General features: G+C 43.9%; 1 protein-coding gene across 1 annotated transcript in view; it reads left to right on the forward strand.

The window, feature by feature from the left end:
• Positions 1 to 24,415, forward strand: part of DNAJC21 (DnaJ heat shock protein family (Hsp40) member C21) — a 132,979-nt gene that overhangs the window by 98,864 nt on the left and 9,700 nt on the right. The window contains exons 10-11 of the mRNA XM_085630972.1: positions 10,736 to 11,025; positions 22,326 to 22,401. Coding sequence (XP_085487098.1) covers positions 10,736 to 11,025; positions 22,326 to 22,401 — 366 coding nt within the window. The remainder of the gene's footprint in view (positions 1 to 10,735; positions 11,026 to 22,325; positions 22,402 to 24,415) is intronic.

Raw genomic sequence — 24,415 nt, forward strand, 5'->3', positions numbered from 1 at the left:
TGCTTTATTTTGCGAGCCCCCCCTATCCCAAACGCTGACAGACGCGTTTCGCCGACTGGCTTTCTCAATGTCAGCTTTTCATGTGCTCCGTGGGAACCTTTAAACTTTACACGTGTTACAAGGTTTGTAATGGGAATCAAAGACGGACTTACGCAACATTGTTCAAAAATACATGGCGGCCATCTTAAAGTGACTAGTTTGCAAGTGCTGTTCTTGTGTTACTAAATATAAAGTGCAGTAGTGAAAAATTAAAAGAACACACAATAGTACCATATGTTCATTGGGTACAATCCTCAGGGGGGGAATGAAAAAACAGATGTTAACACATTTCACTCGTAAAAAACCAATGAAATTCCCCCGTTATAGTTAGTGCAGGCAACTATAACTCACGCGACCGCAATCCTCTGCTGATGCTAATACTGTATTTAGACACTTATTTGCCCATGTCTTCTTCCATTAAATTTTAGCTATACATATATTACAAATATTTTTTTTTCATAAAGACACATATGTCATCAGCAGAAGATTGCGGTCGCGTGAGTTATAGTTGCCTGCACTAACTATAACGGGGGAATTTCATTGGTTTTTTACGAGTGAAATGTACAGCTAACTATAACATGTGTGAAACCTATGGTTTTTTCAGTGAATTTGCAAGGTTTTTTAAATGCTAATTCCTAACTATAACGTGTGTGAAACCTATGGTTTTGTCAGTGAATTTGTACGTTTTTTTAAATGCTAAGTTACTTTACGCCATTCGTGGCGTGCGCGCCCAGTTAACGCAGTTCGTTCCGTGCGCTTCGCGCACCGCGCGCCCACTTTACGCAGTTAGTGCCGTGCACGCACGGTGGTCACGCGGTGCGCTGCGCGCACCGCGTGCCCACGTTATGCGGGATGGGCCATGTACGCACGATGCGCTTCGCGCACCGTGCGCACATGGGGGACATATTATGCGCATCTTTGTGAAATTTATTCTTTGTTTATTTCTTACCTGTAATAAGCATTTGCACACGGGGTAGGGAGGGTGTGGATAATTTTTTTTATAAAAATTTTTTACGGTAAGCGTAATCGGCGATTTTCCGAAAAAACACATTTTTTTTATTTGGGCTTGGGGGTTGTTTGGGGACCCCTATATCAATGCTGGGTGGTTAGGATCTCAAGAAACTGCCTCTTTAGACATTTTTTGGCATCGTTTTTGCTGCCCAACTCAGAGAGCGAGAGAGAAAATGGCGGCCGCCGCTTCCTGGTTTCGACCGATTCGAATGTTTACTAAGATCTAACAGCCAATCAAAATCCGCTCGCGCACGCCACCGTACGCGTACGGTAAGCGCACCGTAAGCGCACCGTAAGCTGGCTCAGATATATATATTGATTTAAAGGCTATTTTCTCTGAATCTACTGAACAGATTTACACCAAACCTACAAAAGGCACTTCCTTGACCTGAGGACTACCCCTCTGCCAAATTTCAAGTAATTCTGTTCAGCCGTTCGGGCTGTAGCTGTGTCTAAAGGTCCTATGGAAAAATGCATGGGAAAAACGCGTTTTGGGACCCCCCTTTTATCTCAGCCCCCGCTTGACGAATCCCCCCGAGACTTTCAGGGTAGGAGCGGAGCGTAGCGCCCCACCTATTTTGAAAAATTCGCGAGGATTCGTCGACCGGCGCCAAAGTTATTCAAAATAGAATGTTGCGGATTTCCTATGGAAACGTGGTCCTAACTATAACTACCTACTGGCGACCGCCAGTAGGTAATATATATATATATATATATATATATATATATATATTCACTTAAAAAACCATAGGTTTCACACGTTATAGTTAGGTGGATATTTCACTCGTAAAAAACCAATGAAATTCCCCTGTTATAATTAGTTGAGATAACTATAACTTGCGCGCCCGCAATCCTCTGCTCATGACGTCACATATTACATCATTCATGACATGGTCAGTGGCATCACTCATGACATCACTGATGACATCATCCTTGTGATAGAGTGGCGGTCGCGCGATTTATAGTTATCTCAACTAACTATAACGGGGGAATTTAATTGTTTTTTTACGAGTGAAATATCCACCTAACTATAACATGTGTGAAACCTATGTTTTTTTAAGTGAATTTGCAAGGTTTTTTGAATGCTAATTCCTAACTATAACGTGTGTGAAACCTATGGTTTTTTAAGTGAATTTGTATGGTTTTTTAAATGCTAAGTTATGTATGTATTATTTTTTATATATATTTATTTTGCAATAAACTACATATTAAAAATTTTTTTTTTTTTTAATGGCTTTTCACCGTGCGCGCACCCCCGCGACTTAAAAAAAAAAATGTAAATGTTTTTTTCTGCCTTCGGGGTCCTTCAGGGACCCCCTGACCAAGGCTAGGGGGTCAGGAACTCTCTACCCTGCCCCCTTTTCACGTTCGCCACCTTCCTTTTCCACTCTCGCACTGAAAACAAACAAAATGGCGGCCGACACTTCCTGATTTCGACCGATTCGAACGTTGACTGACATGTAACAACCAATCAGAATTACGCTCGCGCACGTTAGGGTGCGCGCACGGTGTGCGGCTATAGATATGTATGTGCTTTTTAATGCAATTTTCTCTGGAACTACTGAACAGATTGACTCCATATATGCAAAAGGCACATCCCTGACCTGAGGACTACCTCTCTGCCAAATTTCAAGTAATTCTGTTCAGCCGTTCGGGCTGTACCTTCGACTAAAGGTCCTATGGGGAAAACGCGTTTTGGGACCGCCCTTTTTTCTCGGCCCCCCGAGACTTTCAGGGTAGGAGCTGAGCGGAGCGCCCCATTAGTTTTGAAAATTTCGCGAAGATTCGTCAACCGGCGCCAAAGTTATTCAAAATAGAATTTTGAGATTTCCTATGGAAACACGGTCCTAACTATAACTATCTACTGGCGTCCGCCAGTAGATAATAAATATATCTATATATATATCTTATATATATATATATATAAGATATATATTTTTTTAAATCTTTTTATTTGAAGAACAGAAGTGCAGGTATAATACTATACATAGGGTTCAGAGTGCATCAGCATAAAACAGCACATAATATTAATAGCATTGAGGCATCGGGATTTCCCCAAACAAGCACATATGTAAGGAAACTCTATCCCCAGGTTCCAATGTCGCCAATCTCTTCCACCCAGCACAACGCTATTCCAGTTCCACCCCATCTTCACAGAAATAGCACCAACTGCCCCATACTTTCTCTAATTTTTGGACGCAGATCCTACCATGGTAACCACTTTTTCAGCCCGCTGGCAACAGTCCATGTCTCTTTCCCATTCATGAATCTTGGGAGGCATTGACGCACCCCATGCTTTCACTATATTCCTCTTTGCCACTCCAGCTCCAATCTCTAGTCCTAGGTTTGTATATTTAGGCCATGAACTCTCCCCTTTTCCATTCAGAAGAAGACATTTGGCGTCCATCGGGACCTCTGTAGCCACTACTCTGGGCATTAATCTTGTTGCACTCTGTCAAAAGGATTGGATAAGTGGACAGGCCCATAATATATGTATAAATGTACCCTCTTGACAGCAGCCTCTTTCTTATGCAGTATCGTGTGGGCGCCCATCGTATCTTGTGTATCAGTGTTGTTGAATAATATGATCTATATAGGATTCGGAGCTGCCTAGAATTTATATTTAACCTTTTCCAAATGTGATAGGAACGCTATTTGAAGCAGTGCGAAAAGGTCACCCATTTCCGTGAGCCTTTTAATGATCTGCGCCATATAGTCTTCCTGGGAGCTCCGCCTTACTTTCTTCTAAAGGTCTTTTACGGCTTTCACTTGAACCACACCGCTTCCCTTCCATCATATTTATTTAACCAGATTCTGAATAGGTGTAGGCACTGCACTTTCTACAACTTTGTTAATTAACGTTGCTGTTTTAAACAGTCACTTTGGGAACAGTCTATGCTTTTACCAACACTTACCACAGCCCTAAACTCTAACTTCAGAACAAACGCACAAGTTGCTTAGATTTTTCTGCTGAACTTGTTTTCCTGATGTGTTTGAATCATCATCTCTATTTCTCATGTCTTACTATTCTTGCAGCGTTCCTGTCATGTGGGTTATGGGTACGATTTCTATACTAATGTTTGCTATTGGTAATCATTTCATGGTGATCAAAGAATTGCCTCTTCGGTTTCTTGAATAAATTCATAAACCACCCCCTGGCATCCCTGGTTAAGTCATGAGGTTGAATTGTAAGGAAGTGATTAAGATTATTTTTCTAGCATACATTTATTGAGATCTATCTTAAACTACTTTGCATCTTGGACCAAGGCAGCAGCCTGGCATCTTAAAGTGTCTGTCTGATTCCTTTACAGTTTATGATTTTTCCTTCTCTAACTCCATTTCTCCAGTATTGAATCTTTTGTAGATTCACATGCTTGAATCTTGCCCGTCTTCATGGTAGGAGTCGCACGGTAACAGAAGAAATAGCAGTAATAAAACCTCTCCATAGACCTCTATAGAACAGAAATTCACTTAAGTAACTTTTCAGCCTCATCTTAAAACATCCAAACTTCAGCCAATCACTGCAGAGACCTCAGCGTTTCCTTCCCTATAGAGCCACCGTATCTCAGATTTCTTACTGCACGTCGTGTGATAGGGAGCTTCACTGCTCAGTTACAGGATTTCTTACCACCCTTTGACCTCCAGTCTCTGCTTTAGCAACTCAAGTTATTTCTTGGACTTTATACTTTTGACCTTCCTGTTTTTGATATGTGAGAGCCTAAAAAAGGGCTGTTTAAGCCCTGTAAGACCTGTGGGAAGACCCCCACAAACAGTACCTATATTGCCTCTACCCTGGCCACAAACCCAGGAAATGCCGGTATTGCTGCACTTTTTCAGCAATAACCTTCAAAGATAGGGAGGGTAGGCTGTTACTCTGGCTACAGAAGAGAAAGGCTGCTTCAGATTCTGAGTCTGAACCTGAAGAAAAGACCCATTCTTCCTCAAGGAAAAGAAAGGAGGGCAGTCCCTCTTCACATCATGGGAATTCTAAGAGATCTAAGTCCCAGGACAAATCTGAGCTTAAACACCACAAAAAACCTCAGACAGAGGCTTCAAATCCCTCTTCAGCTCATGTGTCTGCTTCTCTGACTCCTCTCAGAGACCAGTCCTCTCGACCGTCGACGGCTTCCTCGTCAAATTCCACTCTCCTCAAGAAAACCCTGAGGTTCCTACACCGTCGCCGGCTTCGTTGGTGACTACTGCAACGGTCAAAACAAGATGTCTACGGCAGCAACAGCGGCAGGATCTTTGATGATAGCAAAGACGTAGTGAGAATTTCACCATTGACCACAGGTCCGTCGGCGACTCAGACGACGACGTCCCCGCAGACGAAGGCCGTCCACGCACCATTGATGGTGCCATAGACGATTGCATCGGCTGTCGCACCGTAGTCGAGCCTGTAAACAGGACCATTAACAGAGGGAAAAATTAGTCTTCTTCAGCCCAGGTAGATTCAGGATTTCTCCAAAATATCCCCTTTACCTCCTGCTTGTCTTTTGGACTTCCAAGAGTCAGAGGATGAAGGTATGTTTGGCCCTGCATACAGTCAGTTAAAATTAAGGGTCAAATGCCAAGATTCGGATGGTGAGGACATTGAGGACCATTATCCATCTTCTTACCTGGCAGGGGACTTTTCTTTTTTGGAAAAAGACACGTCCGTCCTGCAGAGGCCCGATTCTTTCCAGGAACATTATCCTTATGATGACAGGGAGGAGGAGCATCATCAGTGTAGGGAACCATCAGTGAACGTTCCAGTGTCTCTGGTGTCTGATGTCCGTCATATGATTGATGACTATATTAAAGTTGTTTTCCGGATGCAAATACCCCTCCGAGGCCTTTACTTCCCCAAGAGGTACCCACTATTCTTCTGGGCCAAAGCACTCCCAAATCCACGATATAGAAGACCCTCCCTCCTCCTATAGTCATCACCGAGGATACTCACAGAAGAAGGAGAAATACAAACTGACATAGATGCCCAACATCAATGTGATGATTACACAGCCCCTATGCCACCATCTCCGATCCCTCCAGCCGCGGTATTCCCTCTGGTGGATATTGGGGGATTTCATGATCTTCTTGAGCGTGCCTCTTAACGTTTTGATTTGCCAAAGCCAACTAAACAAACTGAGTGTTTTCTATGTGATTTTAAACCAGGCACTCAACGTTCAGTAGGGGCAATCCTATATAGCGCAACAAAAAATACAAGGCTCCTGACGATTTGCCTGCATGCATCATTGGTCATCGAGGTCGGAGTGTGTCATCATGCAAGCAGCGCAGAGAAGAGCCAAGAATCCAGCATCTTCCTGCCCAGCCTCACCGGACAAGGAGGACCGTCACCTCGACATTAGTGGTAAGAGCTTCTCGACACTGGCGGCCACCTCCATCAGAGCCTCTAATGCCATGGCCATTCTGGGGAGATATGACCGGCAGATGTGGTCGGACATCTCTACTCTGTTGGAGTATATCCCGGAAGATAAAAAGAATGAGGCAAAAGATATTTTTTGGAGGGAGAAAGAGCGTCTTCGGTGCTCTTTGAAATAGCCACTGCATTTTGACAAATGGCAGGAGCGGTGGTTCTGCGTCGCCAGGGATGGCTAAAAGCAACCACCTTTCATCCAGAGGTCCAAGTCAAGGTTTTAGACATGCCTATCAACGGGGAGTGCTCGTTTGGTAACCACATTGACGAAGAACTACAATCTATAAAGATGGACATGGACATGGTGAAAGCCTTAGGCTATCTCCAGCAGCACCACTTTCAGTCCTTCGGGGGTTGAGGTCAGGGGCAATTCTTATCCCGTCCGTAATTTCAGCAGTGGTACCAGCCATATCTGCAGAGTACCTACCATCACTGCAACCGGTCTTTTGAATCCAACACCGCTCAGACTTATTCAAAACTGGCAGGACGCAAGAGGCAGGAATCTGCTGGAAAGTCACAAGACTGCAATAGGAGACAATGAAGTTCATCAGGCCCCTGCTACCATAGTCCCACAGCATGATGAACGTCTTCTCCGCAACCTTTCGGAAATGGACATCCATTTATTCAGACAAATGGGTTCTTGATATCTTCCAGCGTGGCCACGCACTAGAATTCATTCAGCATCCTCCAAATGTTTCACAGCGGAAAGGTCTGCTCAGTCACCTTCCAGATCACAAAAAGAAGATAGTCACTTTTCAAGCAGGCCATAGAGGAAGTACCCCTCAACGAGCAAAATCAGGGGCTTTATACCCACTTCCTCCTCATCAAAAATTAAAATGGAAAAGGGAGGCAGGTCATGGACCTCAAAATGCTGAACATGTTCATCAAAAAACAATCTTTCAGGATGTTCTCTCTTCAAGAGATTCTTCTTCTCATGGAAAAAGAGGATTACCTGGCTTATCTCGATATCCTTGACTCCTATTTTCATATTCCCATCCACCCTCACCATTGAACATTTCTCAAGTTCAAAGTGGCAGGCGCCATTATCAATTCAAAGTGCTTCCATTTGGTTTGAAGTCCTCTTCCAGGGTGTTCATTAAGTGCATGGCACCGATACCAGCCTTCTAAAGATGTTCAGGTCCACAGGTGTTCTCTTACCTGGACGATTGGCTCATAAAGGCTGTCTTTTCAAGCGGCAGAGATTTCAACAAGGGTCTTTCAGGTCCTCTTCCAGTCTCTAGGTCTTCGCATCAATCTGGAAAAATCGACCATTATCCCGGCCAAATCGTTGGTCTTTCTGGGTGCACGTCTCGACATAGATCTGGGTAAGGCCTTTCAAAGCTTCTTTCAACCAAAAGGTTCTTTTCTGTGAGGCAGTACAAGACCATGCTGGGGATGATGTCGTCTTGCATCCCTCTCATCCCCAATTGCCTACTTCGCATGCGACCGCTGCAGGAGTAGCTCGATGCGCAGTGAATTCAGACTCCAGGCTCATTCAACGACAAGGTTCGCATTTCAGCAGCATTGACAGCCGCAATGGCCTGGTGGATGGTCAAGGAAAACCTTTTGCAAGGCCTCTTTCATTCACTCTGTGCCACAGCTGGTGATGACCTCGGATGCGTCGATGGACAGATGGGAGGCTCACCTTCAAGAACTACAGGTTCACGGCAAGTGTTCCAAACAGGACTCGGGGTGCCATATAAACGTTCTAGAGCTCAAGGCAGTACTTCTGGGTCTCAAAGTCTTCCTGCCTCCGGATCAAAGGTGCGTCAGTGCTAGTCAGGACGGACAACACTACGACCATGTTTTGTCCAAAAGCAAGGCGGCATGAGATCTCGAGTGCCTTCCCTTCTTGCTCAACAGATATGGGAATGACTCCTTGTCAACCACATCTCCTTGCGAGTGGAGCATATGCCGGGGGTTCACAACGAGAAGGCAGGCTCTCTCAACAGGGCCTCCAAACAGTGCCATGAATGGGAGCTTAACGACCAGCATTTGAAGGTTGTTTTTTAGTCCTTGGGTTACCCAACATTCGATCTGTTTGCTACGTTACTCAACAAAGTGTCCTCTTTTTGCAAGCGGACATCCTCATCAAAAGTCATGGGGAGATGTCTTCCAGTTTCTTTGAACGGGGATGTTTGCCTACGCATTTCCCCCATTTCCACCCATTCCTCGGGTACTTCAGAAAATGAAGAAAGAGCCTTATCGGATCATTCTCATTGCTCCAAGTTGGCCAATACAATTCTGGTATACCGAGCTGCATTGCCTATCAGTTTGCTTCGATTCTCTTCCCTCAAAAGGAGGATCTTCTCTACATGAACCAGGGCCAAGTCGTACATCCACAAATTCCCTTGCTTCATTTGTCGGCTTGGCTCCTCATCACTCTGAATTTGGGGATTTGAGGCTTTCCAAGGCGTGTTCTAACATGCTACACAAGTATCTAGCTCCGTCTACGTTAAAATGTTATACAGCTAAATTGAAAAGATTCTGTGATTGGTGTATCTCACAAGCATTACATCCATTCTCATCATCTCCAGGGAAGGTACTGCCTAATCTCCTGCACTTAGCAAAATCAGAACTTCCTCACTCTTCCATAAGAGTTCACCTTGCTTCAATTTCTAGGTATAGAAGATGTTCAAATCAAACTTCTCTTTGGTCTAACCGACTCGTCAAATAATTTAAGAAGAGACTTTTTAAGAGCTTTTCCGCCTGTTACGCTGCCTCCAGTTTTGTAGCAATTAAACACCGTCCTGTCCTCCCTTTGAGCAAGTGCGCAAATGCAAATTGAAGTTCCTTTCCTGGAAAGCGGCTTTCCTCTTGGCCATTACGTCAGCCAGACACATCAGTGAAATCCAAGTTCTCACTATAAAAGAACTGTGTCTGCAGTTTTTGCCGGACCGGGTTATCCTATGCCTTAACCCTTCTTTTATACCTAAGGTGACTTCAACTTACCACCTCAACGAGCCAATTGTCTTACCAACGTTCTTTCCTACTGCATCCTCAGCAGCAGAAAGGGCGTTGCATTCGCTGGACATTAAACATTGTTTAAAGTTTTATCTACAAAGAATGAAGACCTTCCGTAAATCCACTCAGCTACTGATCTCTTACTCTGCACCTAGGAAAGGACAAGACTTGACACGGGCCAGCATTGCTCGTTGGGTCACCTCCACGATTTCCTTCTGTCATGAGAAAGCTGGCCACTGCTTCTTGCGAAAACACAAGCTCACTCTACTAGGAAAGTGGCGACTTCCTCTGCCCTGTTTGCGGGAGCATCACTCTCTGACATATGCAGGGGAAGCAACGTGGGCGAACGCTCACACATTCACAAAGCAATACTGCCTTGATGTTTGAAAAAAGGCAGATATCGCTGTTGGACAAGCTACACTTCGCCTGTTTGCCTAAGGTAGTCAGCTTTTAGCCGTGTATGTTCTTTACATGCTGTTTGTAAATTTGTATGCCTATTATTCTCTTCTTGGTTTCTGATGCTACAAGTTTACGTCGTGGTCGGATGGTTCTCCTGCCTGCCACCTTTCTTGTTCTCTTATTGTGTTTTTACTGCTTACTTGTCTGTATCAAGCATGTGAAACTATAAAAGATTCAATACTGGAGAAAAAACAAGTTACTTACCTGTACACTGTGGTTCTCCAGTATTGATATTTTTTATAGATTCACATGCGACACTCCCTCCTCCCTGATTAGGCTCACCAATTACCTCAGAGCTTTGTATACCTATACACTTGTGCTCGAAATCTGAGGTGTGGTGGCTCTGTGGGCAAGGGAAATCTTGGGTCTCTGCTGTGAAGTTTGGATGTTTTAAAATGAGGCTGAAAAGTTACTTAAGTGAGTTTTCTGTTCTATGGAGGTCTATGGTGATGTTTTATTACTGCTATTTCTTCTGTTAGTGTGGGACTCCCACCATGATTATGGGGAAGATTCAAGCATGTGGATCTATAAAAGATATCAATACTGGAGAACCACAGTGTACAGGTAAGTAGCCTGTTTTTTCTTTCTTTTTCCCAGGTTTAATGGCAGACATAAAATACCTTGCCCATGCTGCTTGTTGAAGGATATTTAATTCTGTAGTCATTTTAAAACAAAATGACAGAAAATGTGTTTAGATGGGCAATGTTTATAAATGTTTTTGGAAACGGACACTTCTCTTTGCGGGCTATATTCTGTGAATGTGCAACTAGATGTAAATGGGTTAGTGTTACAATGATGTTGTACTTGGATTTTAGTAACATTCTGTGAATGCCCTTTTCTTTCTAGTCTTGTGAGGAACCCTTACCTATGGATAATGTTGTTGAATCAACAAGTATCAGTCCGGAAGCTGATAATTTGGACAATGAGCTCATTCAAGATGAACCTGAAAAAATTAATAGAACTGATGGTTTTCAAGAAGAGAACGTGCGTTCCAGTTCCTCTGTGAATGCTGCCAAAGAAGAAACTGAGAGTTGCTCTGTGAATGATACACAAGAAGAAATTGAGAGCTCTGTGAATGCTACACAAGAAGAAACAGAACCACCTTCTCTGAATTGCCAAGGCAGTGGAGTGAAAAGGTAAGGCCCAGTAAATAAGACAAATTCTCCTGATTTCCCTAATCCTCTCCCGCTCCGTGCTTGGTTTTCTTAATTTTGGGTTCCAAAGCTTTGTGTTGCTCTTGTCAAACTGGTACTGTCGGGTCTAATAGTGATCAACGAATAATAAAAAGGTGCCAAATGGAACATTATTTGCAGGTGTTTATGTTCAATCAATAAATGTATTTGGTTACAAGAACCATAACAGTTTGACATAAATACATTGCTAGAATAAAATGTGCGTATCCTGGTTACAGCAGCGTAGATAAAAACAAACAATAAAAGCAATCAATAGAAAAAGAGATATGGACCCTGATGTTGAATACCCTAAGCATCCATCTCTAGTATCACCCATACAATATAGTCTGTGTATCTAGTTTGTAAGAAAGGATTACTCCGATTTTCTTCAATTATAATTGCTCATAGCGTTTTCTTATAGACATTGCAACTCTAATAAAATTCGAAACAGCAGTGCAGATGGTTAAAGTAGACAAAGACAGTAGAAAGTTAAAACCACCAATATAAGTGCATGGCCTTATTTTCCTCAGTAATGGGGTTAAAAATGTCCCCCTTGGATCTTTATAGAGGGGACAGAACAAAATAAAGTGCAACGTGTTCTGTGCTGCCAAATTGTTACATGGAAAGAGTGATAAACTATGAACCCAAACTGATTGTTTAGGGAAGCCACTAAATAGTGCAGTGTGTTTAGTCGAAACCTAGTTGGGTAAAATCGTGCTTGAACGTTAGTAGTAGTGGTTCGATAAAACTTTTGTTCTCCAGGAGATAAACATAGCGGATCTGATACTACCTATTGTGCACAGCGCTAGTAGGCCATGACAAGGATTGTATGTTCATTCTAGCACAAGCATAATTTAGGTACGCGCATGCTATTAGTGACTTTCATAAGATACCTAATGTAGGTAATTTCTCATCTTGAATATTAATTATACAGTATTCCAATATGAAATGTTATAGCTCTGATATAAAATTACAGTCTGGAGTTCAGAAGGTTATTTATAATCTCTAGTAAGTATTTCTTAAAGGGGAAATGGTTAGTATTTGGGGCACCGGATATTTTGTAAGCTCTAGGCGTCAAACTTTTCCACTTATTACCAGGAGCTGCAGTAATAATAGAGATGTCTCCTAATACTGATCACCTTCCATTAATTGCCAAAAATATCTCTAGCAGCTATTGAGAAAAGGTGTGTTATTTACTGGCGGAAACAATACTTTTGCCAGTTACTCTCCACAGTCTGTACATATTCCAAATATTGTTGAATTTGTTATGTTGTGTTTATCATGTGTATTTGTAGCGTGCACTATTATTTGTGAGGGTATCCTGGCATAGAGCAAATATATTTGTCTGGTCCTGGCTAGGGTGGGGGTCGAGGGGAGGGTTAATTGAAAAGTCAGGTCTTAAGCTTCTTACAGACCTGGAGTAGGGAGGAGGTTCAGGATGAGCCTGGTTGCCAAGTTCTGGATGGCTTGCAGTCTTCTGATGAGTTGCTTGGTGATTTCCGGTGTAGAGGGTGGTCCCGTTGTCCAGCTTGCTGGTGGAAAGTCCATAGGTGACGGGTTTTCTGGTATTTCTTGAGAGCTATTTGTACACTTTCCTCAGCAACTATAGGGTGTGAAAAAGGATTGCTATGATGGTGTTTACTTCCACAGTCATGTTCAGTTTGTTGTCTGTGACGATCTCAAAGTTCCTGGCATAGATGATGGGAGTGGGTGTGGGTTTAGAGTCATCCGGCTATCAAATGGAACCCCATTGACAGATGTTCTTGCAGAAAATCACTACTTTTGTCTTGTCTCTGCTGACCTTGAGACAGTTGGACTTCATCAATTTGGCAACTTTGTTCATGAAGGCTGTGAACTTGGTCCTTGTGTTGAAGGTCTTATCTGAGAGGCAGAATATGAGTTGTGCTCCGTCAGCCTAGGAGAGGATGTTGATGTTGTGTGCACTTATGACACTGGCCAGATGGATGGATCATGTATGCGTTAAAGAGGGGTAGGTCTGACCTTGAGACACTTCACAGATGAGTTTGGGACCTTCTGAGTACCGTGCCATGCTAACAGCTTGTGTTATCTCCATCAAGAAGGAGCAGATCCAGTAGCGAGCAGTATTGATGAGGATAAACTGTGTCAAATGCTGCTGGGAGGTCCAGGAGGAGGAGGCTGCTATATCACCTCTGTCTAGGATCATGCGGATGTCATCTGTCAAGATTTTGCTTCTGCTAATGTTTATGCTGGCCAGCCGTTCTTCACATTGGGCCTAATTATCATTTTGATCTCTCTTTTTTGGGTATTCAAAGATATCTCAACTCTCTGATGCTTTTCTGCTGGTTTATTAATATTAACTTTAACCTGTGCTCTTTCTTTTGGTCTGAATAGTTCAACTAGATGGATTATAGAGCAATTGTTGTTACTTTTAATTTCCTAACACTTTGTTATGGTTATGAGTGCTAGGAGGGCGTTAACAAAACTAAAATTAAATTAAGTAATCCCAATTTTGAAGTATAATAATTAATGTGGTATATTTGTAATTATTAATTATTTGATAATCATTTTATGAATTAAGCAGTCGGGTAATATAGGACCAGATGTATGTATGCTAGGGTTTGCGATTACCAAGTAGCGAATTTTTGCGATTCGCTGTTTGGTAATCGCAAACAGCGATGTACAAATGTTTGTTAAACACATTTAGCGATTCCCTGCGAGTTGCAAATAGACCTATCTCATTAATATTTTTGACCTAGGTCTCGGTTTGCGACCTAATGGGAATCGCAAAAATCACATGGATGGTGGCCTGCTGGGGTCAGTAGACCAGCATGTCTGTGATTGCTTTTAACCCCTTCGCTGCCAGGCCTTTTCCCCTCCTGTGCCACGCCCTTTTTTGGCTATTTGGGGTAGTGCGCGCTGAGGCCTCTGTAACTTTTTGACCACATAAGGTATCCACGCCAAATTTGCGTCCTTTTCTTCCAACATCATGGGGATTCTGAAGGTACTCAGGGTTTGTGGATTCCCCTGGAGGGGTCACAGAAATGAGCCAAAATACAGCAAAATGTAGTTTTTTGGGGGGAAAATGGGAAAAACGGGCTTCAAATTAAAGCTTCTGGGTTTTTCCCTGCAAGTGTTATCAAAAAAGGGTTTGTGGGGCTGAAATCACCATTTTCCCAGCTTTTAGGGGATACCAGACTTTAGTCAGAAACCCAACATGTTTTACACAGTTTTGGCATTTTTCTGGGACATAGCCTATTTTTGCTATTTTTTGTGCTTTCGACCTCCTTCCAGTTAATGGTAGAAATGGGTACAAAATCAATAATGGATCCTGGAAAGCTATACACTTTAGAGAAGTAGACACAATTCTGAATTCAGCATGGGGTCATTTGTGTAGATCCATCAAGGTTTCTTTATAGAAACTAACAGCTAGGATAAATTGAAAATTTGTTGAAAACAAGCGCCTTTTGTGTCAACGTTTTCACCTGTAACTTCTTGTAATTATGACAGCTCTTTGAAAGCAATGTTCCGTTACATCCACTGGACATTACTGTTTGTGGGGATATATAGGACTTGTAGGTTCACCAAGAGCCCGACGAACCCAGAGCCAAAAACTGAGCAACAACTTGCAATGGTTTTTTATTATGTACCGGGTATATAGTAATTATTCTGTAAAAATGTGTACATGGAAAAATCGGTATGAAAGACACCTATGTATTTCTGAAATGGGAACAAAATATAGAGTTTAGAAACAGTAGATATTTGCACATTTCCGAATTTGGGAATACTCATACTAGCATGAGAATTATCAGTCATTTTTTAGAATGACTTATTTTTTACACAATGTCTTTCATTTGGAAGGCAGAAATGCATCGAAAGTCAATAGGTAAAAACAGTTCCTTTACAAATCTGAATTACCCTAAGACTCCCGATAAAAATGGTACCTCACTTGTAGGGGTAGGCATAGTGCCCACAACAGGAAATGGCTCAAAACCCAACGTGAACACACCACATTTTCACAATGCAAAATTACCCTTTTTTAGCAAAGTGCCTAGCTGTAGTTTTTTAACCCTAGCTCTGCCGGCACCTAGGGAAACCTAGCAAACCTATACATTTTTGAAAACTAGACACCCAGGGGAATCCAGGATGGGGTGACTTGACTGCCTCCCACCAGGTTCTGTTACCCAGAATCCCTTGTAAACCTAAAAAATTGCCCAAAAAACCAAATTTTCTCCACATTTCTCTGGTGGAAAGTTCTGGAATCTGCGTGGATCCACAAATTTCCACCCACCCCGCGTTCCCCAAAGTCTTCCGAGAAAAATGGTACCTCACTTGTGTGGGTCGGCCTAGTGCCCGCTACAGGAAACGGCGCAAAACGCATCGTGGACACACCTCAATTTCGCAGTGAAAAATGAACCGTTTTTGGCAAAGTGCCTAGCTGTAGTTTTTTAACCATAGCTCTGCCGGCACCTAGGGAAACCTACAAAACCCACACATTTCTGAAAACTAGACACCCGGGGGATTCCATGGAGGTATGGCTTGCGTGGATCCCCCAACGTTTCCTTACCCAGAATGCCCTTCAAACCTCAAATTTAGCTGAAAAAATTCCCTTTTTCACACATTTTTGTGTGGGAAAGTTGTGGCATCAGCAGGCTGACACAAATTTCCTACCACCCAGCGTTCCCCCGGGTCTCCCGATAAAAACGGTGCCTCACTCGTGTGGGAGGCCCAAGTACCCGCGACAGGCAAGGGTCCAAAACGTAGTGCGCCTCAACAGGCAAGGGTCCTAAACGTAGTGCGCCTCACTACGTTTTGGGCCCTTGCCCGTGGCGGGTACTTGGGCCTCCCACACGAGTGAGGCACCGTTTTTATCGGGAGACCCGGGGGAACGCTGGGTGGTAGGAATTTTGTGTCAGCCCGGTGATGCCACAACTTTCCCACACAAAAATGTGTGAAAAAGGTGATTTGTTCAGCTAAATTTGAGGTTTGCAGGGCATTCTGGGTAATGAAACGTTGGGGGATCCACGCAAACCATACCTCCCTGGAATCCCCCGGGTGTCTAGTTTTCAGAAATGTGTGGGTTTGGTAGGTTCCCCTAGGTGGCTGCCGAGCACCGGGCCAAAAACCCAGGCGACCCCCCCCCGTGCAAAACCAGGTCGTTTTGAGGTAGGCAATTTTTATGTCGCCTCACTACATTGTGGGCCATTGCCTGTCGCGGGTACTTGGGCCTCCCACACGAGTGAGGCACCGTTTTTATCGGGAGACCCGGGGGAACGCTGGGTGGTAGGAAATTTGTGTCAGCCCACTGATGCCACAACTTTCCCACACAAAAATGTGTGAAAAAGGTGATTTTTTTTTTCAGCTAAATTTGAGGTTTGCAGGGCATTCTGGGTAAGGAAACATTGGGGGATCCACGCAAGCCATACCTCCATGGAATCCCCCGGGTGTCTAGTTTTCAGAAATGTGTGGGTTTGGTAGGTTCCCCTAGGTGGCCGCCGGGCACCAGGCCAGAAACCTAGGTGACCCCGTTTGCAAAACCAGGTTGTTTTGTGATAGGTAATTTTGAGGTCTCCTCAATACGTTTTGGGCCCTTGCCTAACGCGGGCACTAGGCCTACCCACGCAAGTGAGGTACCAATTTTCTCTGAAGACTTTGGGGTCCCACGCAGATTCCAGAACTTTCCACCACAGAAATGTGAGGAAAATGTGTTATTTTGGACACATTTTTAGGTTTGCAATGGATTCTGGGTAACAGAACCTGGTGAGAGCCAGTGAAGTCACCCCATTCAGGATTCCCCTCGGTGTCTAGTTTTAAAGAATGTACATATTTGCTAGGTTTGCCTACGTGCCAACTGCGCTAGGGCCCAAAATCCACAGGTATGCACATTGCTAAAAAAAATCCGGAGCCCAGTGGCCTTTCTGCCGCCCTGGGGGGGAATCGGGGAAGGGGGTTACATCCTGATATGCCCCTAAAGGGGCAGAAAGACTGTGGCTATTTTTTGCGGGGTGGGGGCACTGGTATGACCATTTTGGGCAGCCCCCACCCCCACGCATAAAAAAAAGCCTGCGTACTCGCTGGCGCCTAGTGGGCTTTCTGCCCCCCCAGGGGGCAGATCAGGGGCCACTGCCACCATCTGCCCTCCCGGGGGGGGGCAGAGAGACGGGAATTTCTCTGGGGGTGGGGTGTGGTATTGTCATGCCCATTTTGGGGAGCCCCTACCCCATCACTAATAAAACAAAAAAATCCATGGTTTCTAGTGTGCATTCTGCGCCCCCAGGGGGGGCCAGATTGGGGGGCTACAGCTCCCATCTGCCTCCTGGGGGGCAGAAAGACTGTCATGTTTGTGGGGGGGAGGGTGGGGGCATTGGCGTGCCCGTTTCGGGCAGCCCACACCCTAAAAACAATTGCGCCAAAAAAATCCCTGGTGTTTAGTGGGCTTTCTGTCCCCCCCCCCGGAGGGGCAGATTAGGGGCCAATGCCCCATCTGCCCCCCGGGGGGGGGGCAGAAAGACTGTGATAATTGGGGGGTGGGGTGGGGGCATGGGCCTGCCCGTTTTGGGCAGCCCCCACCCCTATTTTTTTTTTTATTTTTTTTTTACAATTCCCTGGTGTCTAGTGGTCTTTTTGCCCCCCCCAGGGGGTAGATTGGGGCCAATGCCCCATCTGCCCCCCGGGGGGGCAGAGAGGCTGTAATGGTGGTGAGTGGGTTTCGGGCAGCCCCCACCCTAAAAAAAAAAAAGGAAAATAAATCCCTGGTGTATAGTGGGCATTCTGCCCCCCCGAAGGGGCAGATTAGGGGCCAATGCCCCATCTGCCCCCCGGGGGGGGCAGAAAGACTGTGATTATTGGGGGGTGGGGTGGGGGCATGGGCCTGCCCTATTTTTATTTTTTTGAAAATTCCCTGGTGTCTAGTGGGCTTTTTGCCCCCCCGGGGGGGCAGATTGGGGGCTAAATAATGCCCAAATTATTTGGGGGGAGCAAAGGCCCTTGCCCAAGGGGCCGCTCCCCCCTCCCTGGTGTCTAGTGGGTGGATCCCTGCTTGGGGATCGCCCTCCTGTGGCGATCTCCAAGCAGAGATCCACTGGGGAGGGGTACCATTGGAAAGGGGAGATTCTCCCCTTTCCAACGATACCTCTCCCGTCTTTCTACGTGCTCAGGGGGCTGAGATAGCCCCCTGAGCACGTACAAAGTGAAACCTGAAATGAGCCTCTTGGCTCATTTCAGTTTCACTTTCACTGTAATGACGTTGGCGCGACGTGCGCGCCGATCGTCATTACAGTGAAGGGGGGGGGGGCCTCGGGAGCTGGGGAAGCTCTTCCCCAGCTCCCGAGGCTATTTGCAGTAAAAGGGAATCCCTCTGGTGCCTGCACCAGAGGGATTCCCCAGGGAATGCCTCATGACGAACTGGACTCGTCATGGGCACAGCGCGTCTGTGCTCCATGACGAGTCCAGCTCGTCATGGGCACACAAGGGGTTAAATACAGCAATGTTTTTTGTTTTTTTAAAATACAGCCTGTTTACCTTAAAGGAAAACTGGATGCGTTTCAAATTATAAAATGGAAAGTTTTCTTTTCATTTTTTAAGAGTAGGCAGTAGTTCGTGGGACCACTGCCTGCTTTAAAAAAATTAAAAAAAAAATTCAAAACATTCACAAAGAGGAAGTGGTTCCTTGGAGACCCCTTCCCATTTGCAAATGGGTTACCACCATCTTTGAGTTAGCGGTAAAATGCGAATGTTTTGTGACCACATTTCAGTTGCAAAACAGTCACACACACACCACTGTGATTCGCTATTAGGAAGGACCGCCTTAAACACCCTCTTCCTAATACCAAATCAGAAACCCAATTTGCGATTCGTTAATAGGTTACCAAATAACAATTTGGGCATTTGTACAAATAGAAAATGCTTTTTTGCGGTAAAGAACGGCCCAATTTTGCAAATCTGGCCATTTGCGACCTCAATAAAGATTTGTACATCTGGCCCATAGCGTCTTAATTTGATAATGTGTTGGCTGTTGTTTGTAAATACGGTCAGATCCAGAGATTTATATGGAATCCAGATGAGAAAAATGGTTTGTTGTTGTTTACAGAGTGTTTCAACAGAAAATATCACAATTGTACAATAAATCAGTGCATCAAATCAAAGGTATACTAGAAGTTAACTCTAAAGTAAAGAAAGTATTCAGAAAAATACGAAAATACGTGATGCTGTGTTTAGTAGAGAAATAAGGCACAATATATTTCTTAGCAAAGTAATTAATCGTAGTCGGTGTACGCAATGCTATTTCAGTAAATACACTGCTTTTGCTGGTTGCCCTGTTCAATCTCACTGAGACAGTTGGTATAATTCTTTTAAATTTATTTATTTATTTATTTAACGATTTGTAGAGCGCCTGGTGACCCGAAGGCATCCCCGCGCTATATTGATTGTATTATCCAGAGGAGAGGGGAAGAAAGAGAAGGGACTTTATTCTGGGAATAAAAGCGTTTTCAGTTTTTTTCTGAAGATCAGATAACTGGGCTCCAGTCTAAGGATGCGGGGGAGGGAGTTCCACCCGGCAGATGCCTTCACGGAGAAGCGTCGGCCTCCAGTCCGTGTCTTTCTGTATTTGGGGATGTTGGCCAGTCGCTCATACTCAGACCGAAGGGATCTGGGGGCCTTATAAGGAGTCACCAGGTCGCTGAGGATCATAGGGCCAACTCCATTCATCAGTTTGTGTGCAGTGCACATGGCCTTAAATTCCACCCTTTGTCACTTTTATTTTTGTTGAAAAGTCTGTGATTCCGTTTATTTGAGAATATTAATTGCACATTTTCTGATTGTGTGGAAAACACGTTTGTAGTGCTATCCTAGAATGAAATATGTTTTACACACCTTCTCGACCCCCTATGTAAACTTTAAAGCTAGGTTGATTAATCTACTTAACTGAGATTCACGCCTTAAAACATGGATCTCATGTTGGCTACATCACAGAAAATATAAAGTATTTTACAACAGAATACACCCCGCCTAAGTGCAAGACATTTTCAGTATTGGGATTAATACAGAAACATCAGGAATCTCAATATCTATACGCTTTCTCTGTGGAAAGTGCTTTGTTTCTTGATATATGGTCAGCATTCCATTATATATATGCATTACATTACTTTATGCATAAACAGCTGAACATGGTACGGAAACTATACTGGTGACCATATGGGATGAAATGGATACGGCAGATCAACTTAATTGTTTCATTCTTGTAAATGACCAGCAAATTGAGTCCATTTTACTGGAATGTCAAGCATCAGAGTTGTGAGTTTACACCTGAAATCCTTTTTGTCTCAGTTTCATAACTAATCGTGGCTTTCCTCAGGGCTTCCATCCATCACCCATTTCGCTGAACCCCATATTGAACTTCCACACTAATATTGTAAAACTTTGCTACCCGAATCCGTGTAACAGTATATTTATGATCTCTTGGTCATTGTATTGAAACTATTAAGGAGCTCTGTAATGATAATATAGGAATGTCACATATCTTGGTTTTGACAAATTAAATTGGTAACTATTATGAACGAATGCATTGCCCCTTCTAGTGTTGAGCCAGTATTTGTTGCTCAGGGATCGTATCCAGCATCACTCAAAACTGGCTGCAATCTGAAGGCAGGGTGGGCTGTAATGTAAACAAGCATTGGCAATGCCAATCAGTCTTGCTTACCTTTATAAACAAGCAAGATCGATTGGTGTTGCCAGTGCTTACTTGTAGTGCAGCGTTTTAAAGCAGGATGAATGCAGATTCTACTAACAGTGGAACCAAAATGCTCCTGTTGACAGTATCAAACAGAGAAAGGGATCAAAGCCACAAATAAGAACAAGGCAACTGAGATTGGCATGAAAGCCATCCATTCTGGAGCAAGGATTCACTCTTTGAAGTATTATATACAATGTGTCTGTGCCTGCTTGCTTTTGTTTCACTAGGCAGACTGGAGCTAGACTCCAGGGGAAGGGGAAGAATGAACGAGAACCAGTTTTAGAGTTAAGTAAAGGGGTGTCCCCCAACCATAGGCTGGCACTGGGCTTAAAAGTGGCATCCCCAGAACCTAAAATCAGAACACTCTTGGACCTGAGAAGATTTATAGGAAAGACTGCTAGCTGTCTGAAGAAGGAAGACTGGGCATGCTTGCTTGAACCTAGGACCACAGAAGTGACTCCAAGTGTCAGCTGGCCTCTTGTTTGAGCTACAGGGACACAACAAGCTTCCAGAGGCCTTTCCTGCTTTCCAGCTGGCCAGACTCAACTGAACCTTGCCCTGGTCCCCTCTGCTGGCCTTTTGGGAGTGAGCCCTGACTCCCTAGCTCTGGACCCTTGGCTTGAGTCAGAGTATACTTCTCCCTGCTTAACTGAAGGTTTCACCTGATCTGATGCAGGGCCCCACATTGCAACACAGCACAGTTCCTAATTGGTGGCTTCACCAGATCCAGCGCAGGCCCTTGCATCATATTACCACGCAGCTTCTGATCGGTAGCTTCACCAAATCCAATTAAGAGCCTCGCATAGCTGTACCCCCCCCCCCCCAATCCCCTCACTAAGGACAGAAGGTACAATTTCCAGTGGCCCTAACCTGGTCCAGTCCCCAGCCCATGCTCCATCACTGTTGGTCTGAACTTTTGACTTTGTCCTGGTCCAGGGCAACCAGAAACCCACAGTTGGCGCTTCACGCCTTTTGGCGCTATTTTTGCCTAAATCCCTAAAGACTCATTACTCCGGTTCTACTGATTGGATTTTTGGCATTTTGGTGTGATTTCATTTATTACAATATTGTCAGTTGTTTTAAATTGTTTGAGATTGGTGTTGTGTTGTCACTTTGTTGCTGTTTGAATACTTTATAAATAATTTGCAAATTGCCTCTATATTAAGCCTGACTGCGTTTGTGCCAAGTTACCAGAGGGTTAAGCACAGGTTAATTTAGTGACTTTGGTGATTCATCCTCACAAGGATTGTGATTATTATTTGAAGTAGATTCTTAGCCTCTTCAGCACATAATCTAGTTTCTTATAACAGGAACAATAAATATATAGAACTCATTGCTGCTGTAACCTGGCATAGGAGGATGATCAACCCATAGAACTTTGGCTCTGCAGCTTTTTACCTATGAGCAAATATCCTGCTTTGTTCATGCTCTAACACATTAGTATGTAAGATAGCCCAACTCTTCAGCCACACAGGATTGTTTTTTAAAATCTAGTGCTCTTTGCAAAAAGACGATTGTTTTCAATACGTTTTACTTTTCTCTTTTTTTTCAGCATCCCTAAGTCTAAAGGGAAAAAAGGAAAGGAGTCGAAAAAAGTTGCAAAGCAATCAACGGAGCCACAAGTTGAGGTATGCATAGTATTTTCCATCTCTATTTATTTTTCAGAGAAATACGAACATATTTATACGAAGCTATGGTCAAATTAGTATTTATTAGCTGTATCAAGTTCCCCATAGGACAAATACATTACTAATTACAGAAGACCGTTAACTACTTGATTGTTATGGCTTGTCTGTCGTATTTGAGGAAAGACTCCATTTATTTTTTAATTAATTTGCCAATGCATGGACTTGGATGCTTCCAGATGTCGAAGGGCACTGGGTGGGACCATTCTGAAGTTTTATTTGGGCTATCCCCATACTGTTAGACTTTTTCATAGAAATTCTTCGGGGTGTAAGGCGAACATAGGTGTTTTTAAGGCTGAATTTCTACAAAGCTTTTATAAAAATGTTTTAGCTTCTGCTTTTCTGGCCTGCTTACTGTTCACTCTTAACAAGTTCTCAAGCATCTAATTTGCCTGTGTCCAGACATGTTCTCTAAACCTTCCTCTTGCAACCAGTTGAAGTCTCCTTCTAATGCTACTCTGGCCTTTAATTTTACATCCTGGGAGGGCTGAGCATTTAAGTATTCAGCTTTTATAAACGACTCTTGAGAAGAGTGAAGGAAGAGAATTACTAGTATTATACATCTGTCGAGGACCTGTTCTACAAAGAATTTGAGCCAATCTTAATAAAGCGTAATGTGAAGCATTAGCTTCAGGACCCTCCAAGACGCTACATTTCTCCAGCGCTTCTCGTCCCAACAGTGCTCTGCATAAATATTGAACTATTCTGTTTAGAACACCATGGCCTGAGAAGCAGTGTGGCAGAGGATGCCTGGTAAGGTCCGCCAGACCCTTGGTTCTTGTAAGTTATACTTGCGTGGAGACTGAAGTCCCCATCCAGCTTGAAGTGGTTTGTGTATATATACCTTACCTCTTCATTTTTGGTTTTGGTAAGAACAGGGACTTATCCATTGATAATTGGCACAGCCTGCCAGATAGGTTGCACATCTTTATCATGGAATTTGCTGGGGTCTACTTTGAAGTCATGCGGTTGTTCGATAAGTGGAATGGTGTAGTTTGTCCAGCTGTGAGTGGAGCCATGTGCGAAAGCATCTTAAGAATGCTGGTGAAACATTGCATTGTTGCTGGTGCTTGAAAGTGGTTTCGAAACTTCCACACGAGTGCTGTTTGGGCTGGGAGGCACACATGTGGGTCTATTGCCGGCATACTAATGACAGTGCAGTGACTTAGTCAAGTGGACAATAACCAGGAAACACATTAAGTCCTTGAAAGTGTTCATAAGACTGACAAACATTCAACTGGTGTACTGACCAGAAGCCACCGTGACACCAAAACCTATGAAATCCCAAAAACATTACCTCAGTAATTTTCATTTATGCTCCTATTTCCATTCATGTCTAATATCATGTGCATGTTCCAAAGGATTGAGCATAGCATTTGATAGACCAAAACTTAACTAGATAAAATCAGTTATGCCATAAGGAAATTGCATTCCAGAATTGAGAACATGTGCAGCAGTGTCATGCTATAGCAACACAAAGATGATGGACGGAATGCTGAACATTGTCAAATGTTCACCCCCAGTCACAGATCTGTGTTAAATCCATTGTTTCTTTGCTCACCATGCCGCCCAGTTTGAACACAGCCATATGCAAATCAGCCGTGACCCTGGTCCCCATGGGGACATTGTATCCCGACCTGCAAGGACAAGTCCTCCCTGGACCGGACAACAAGCATCCTGGGACCTGATGAGGGATATCACCCCACATCAGCCAGGCTAGCTTGAATCTACTGGCATAGTGAGCACGGGACCCACGTCTAGGCATACTATTCCCACTTGGGGCGACTTATAGCAAAACAAAAAGATGATGGACAGAATGCTGAAAATTGTCAAACATTCACCCCCAGCTTGGCTGATGAGGGGGTGAGACCAGCAGATCTTCTACAGCTAATTCCTATACCCATTTTTAGGTCCTCACTACTTAAATAATCTGCCAGGTACGTTGTGGAGGCTAATG

This window comes from Triturus cristatus, chromosome 2_1 (genome assembly GCF_964204655.1).
Source record: "Triturus cristatus chromosome 2_1, aTriCri1.1, whole genome shotgun sequence".
Taxonomy (NCBI): domain Eukaryota; kingdom Metazoa; phylum Chordata; class Amphibia; order Caudata; family Salamandridae; genus Triturus; species Triturus cristatus.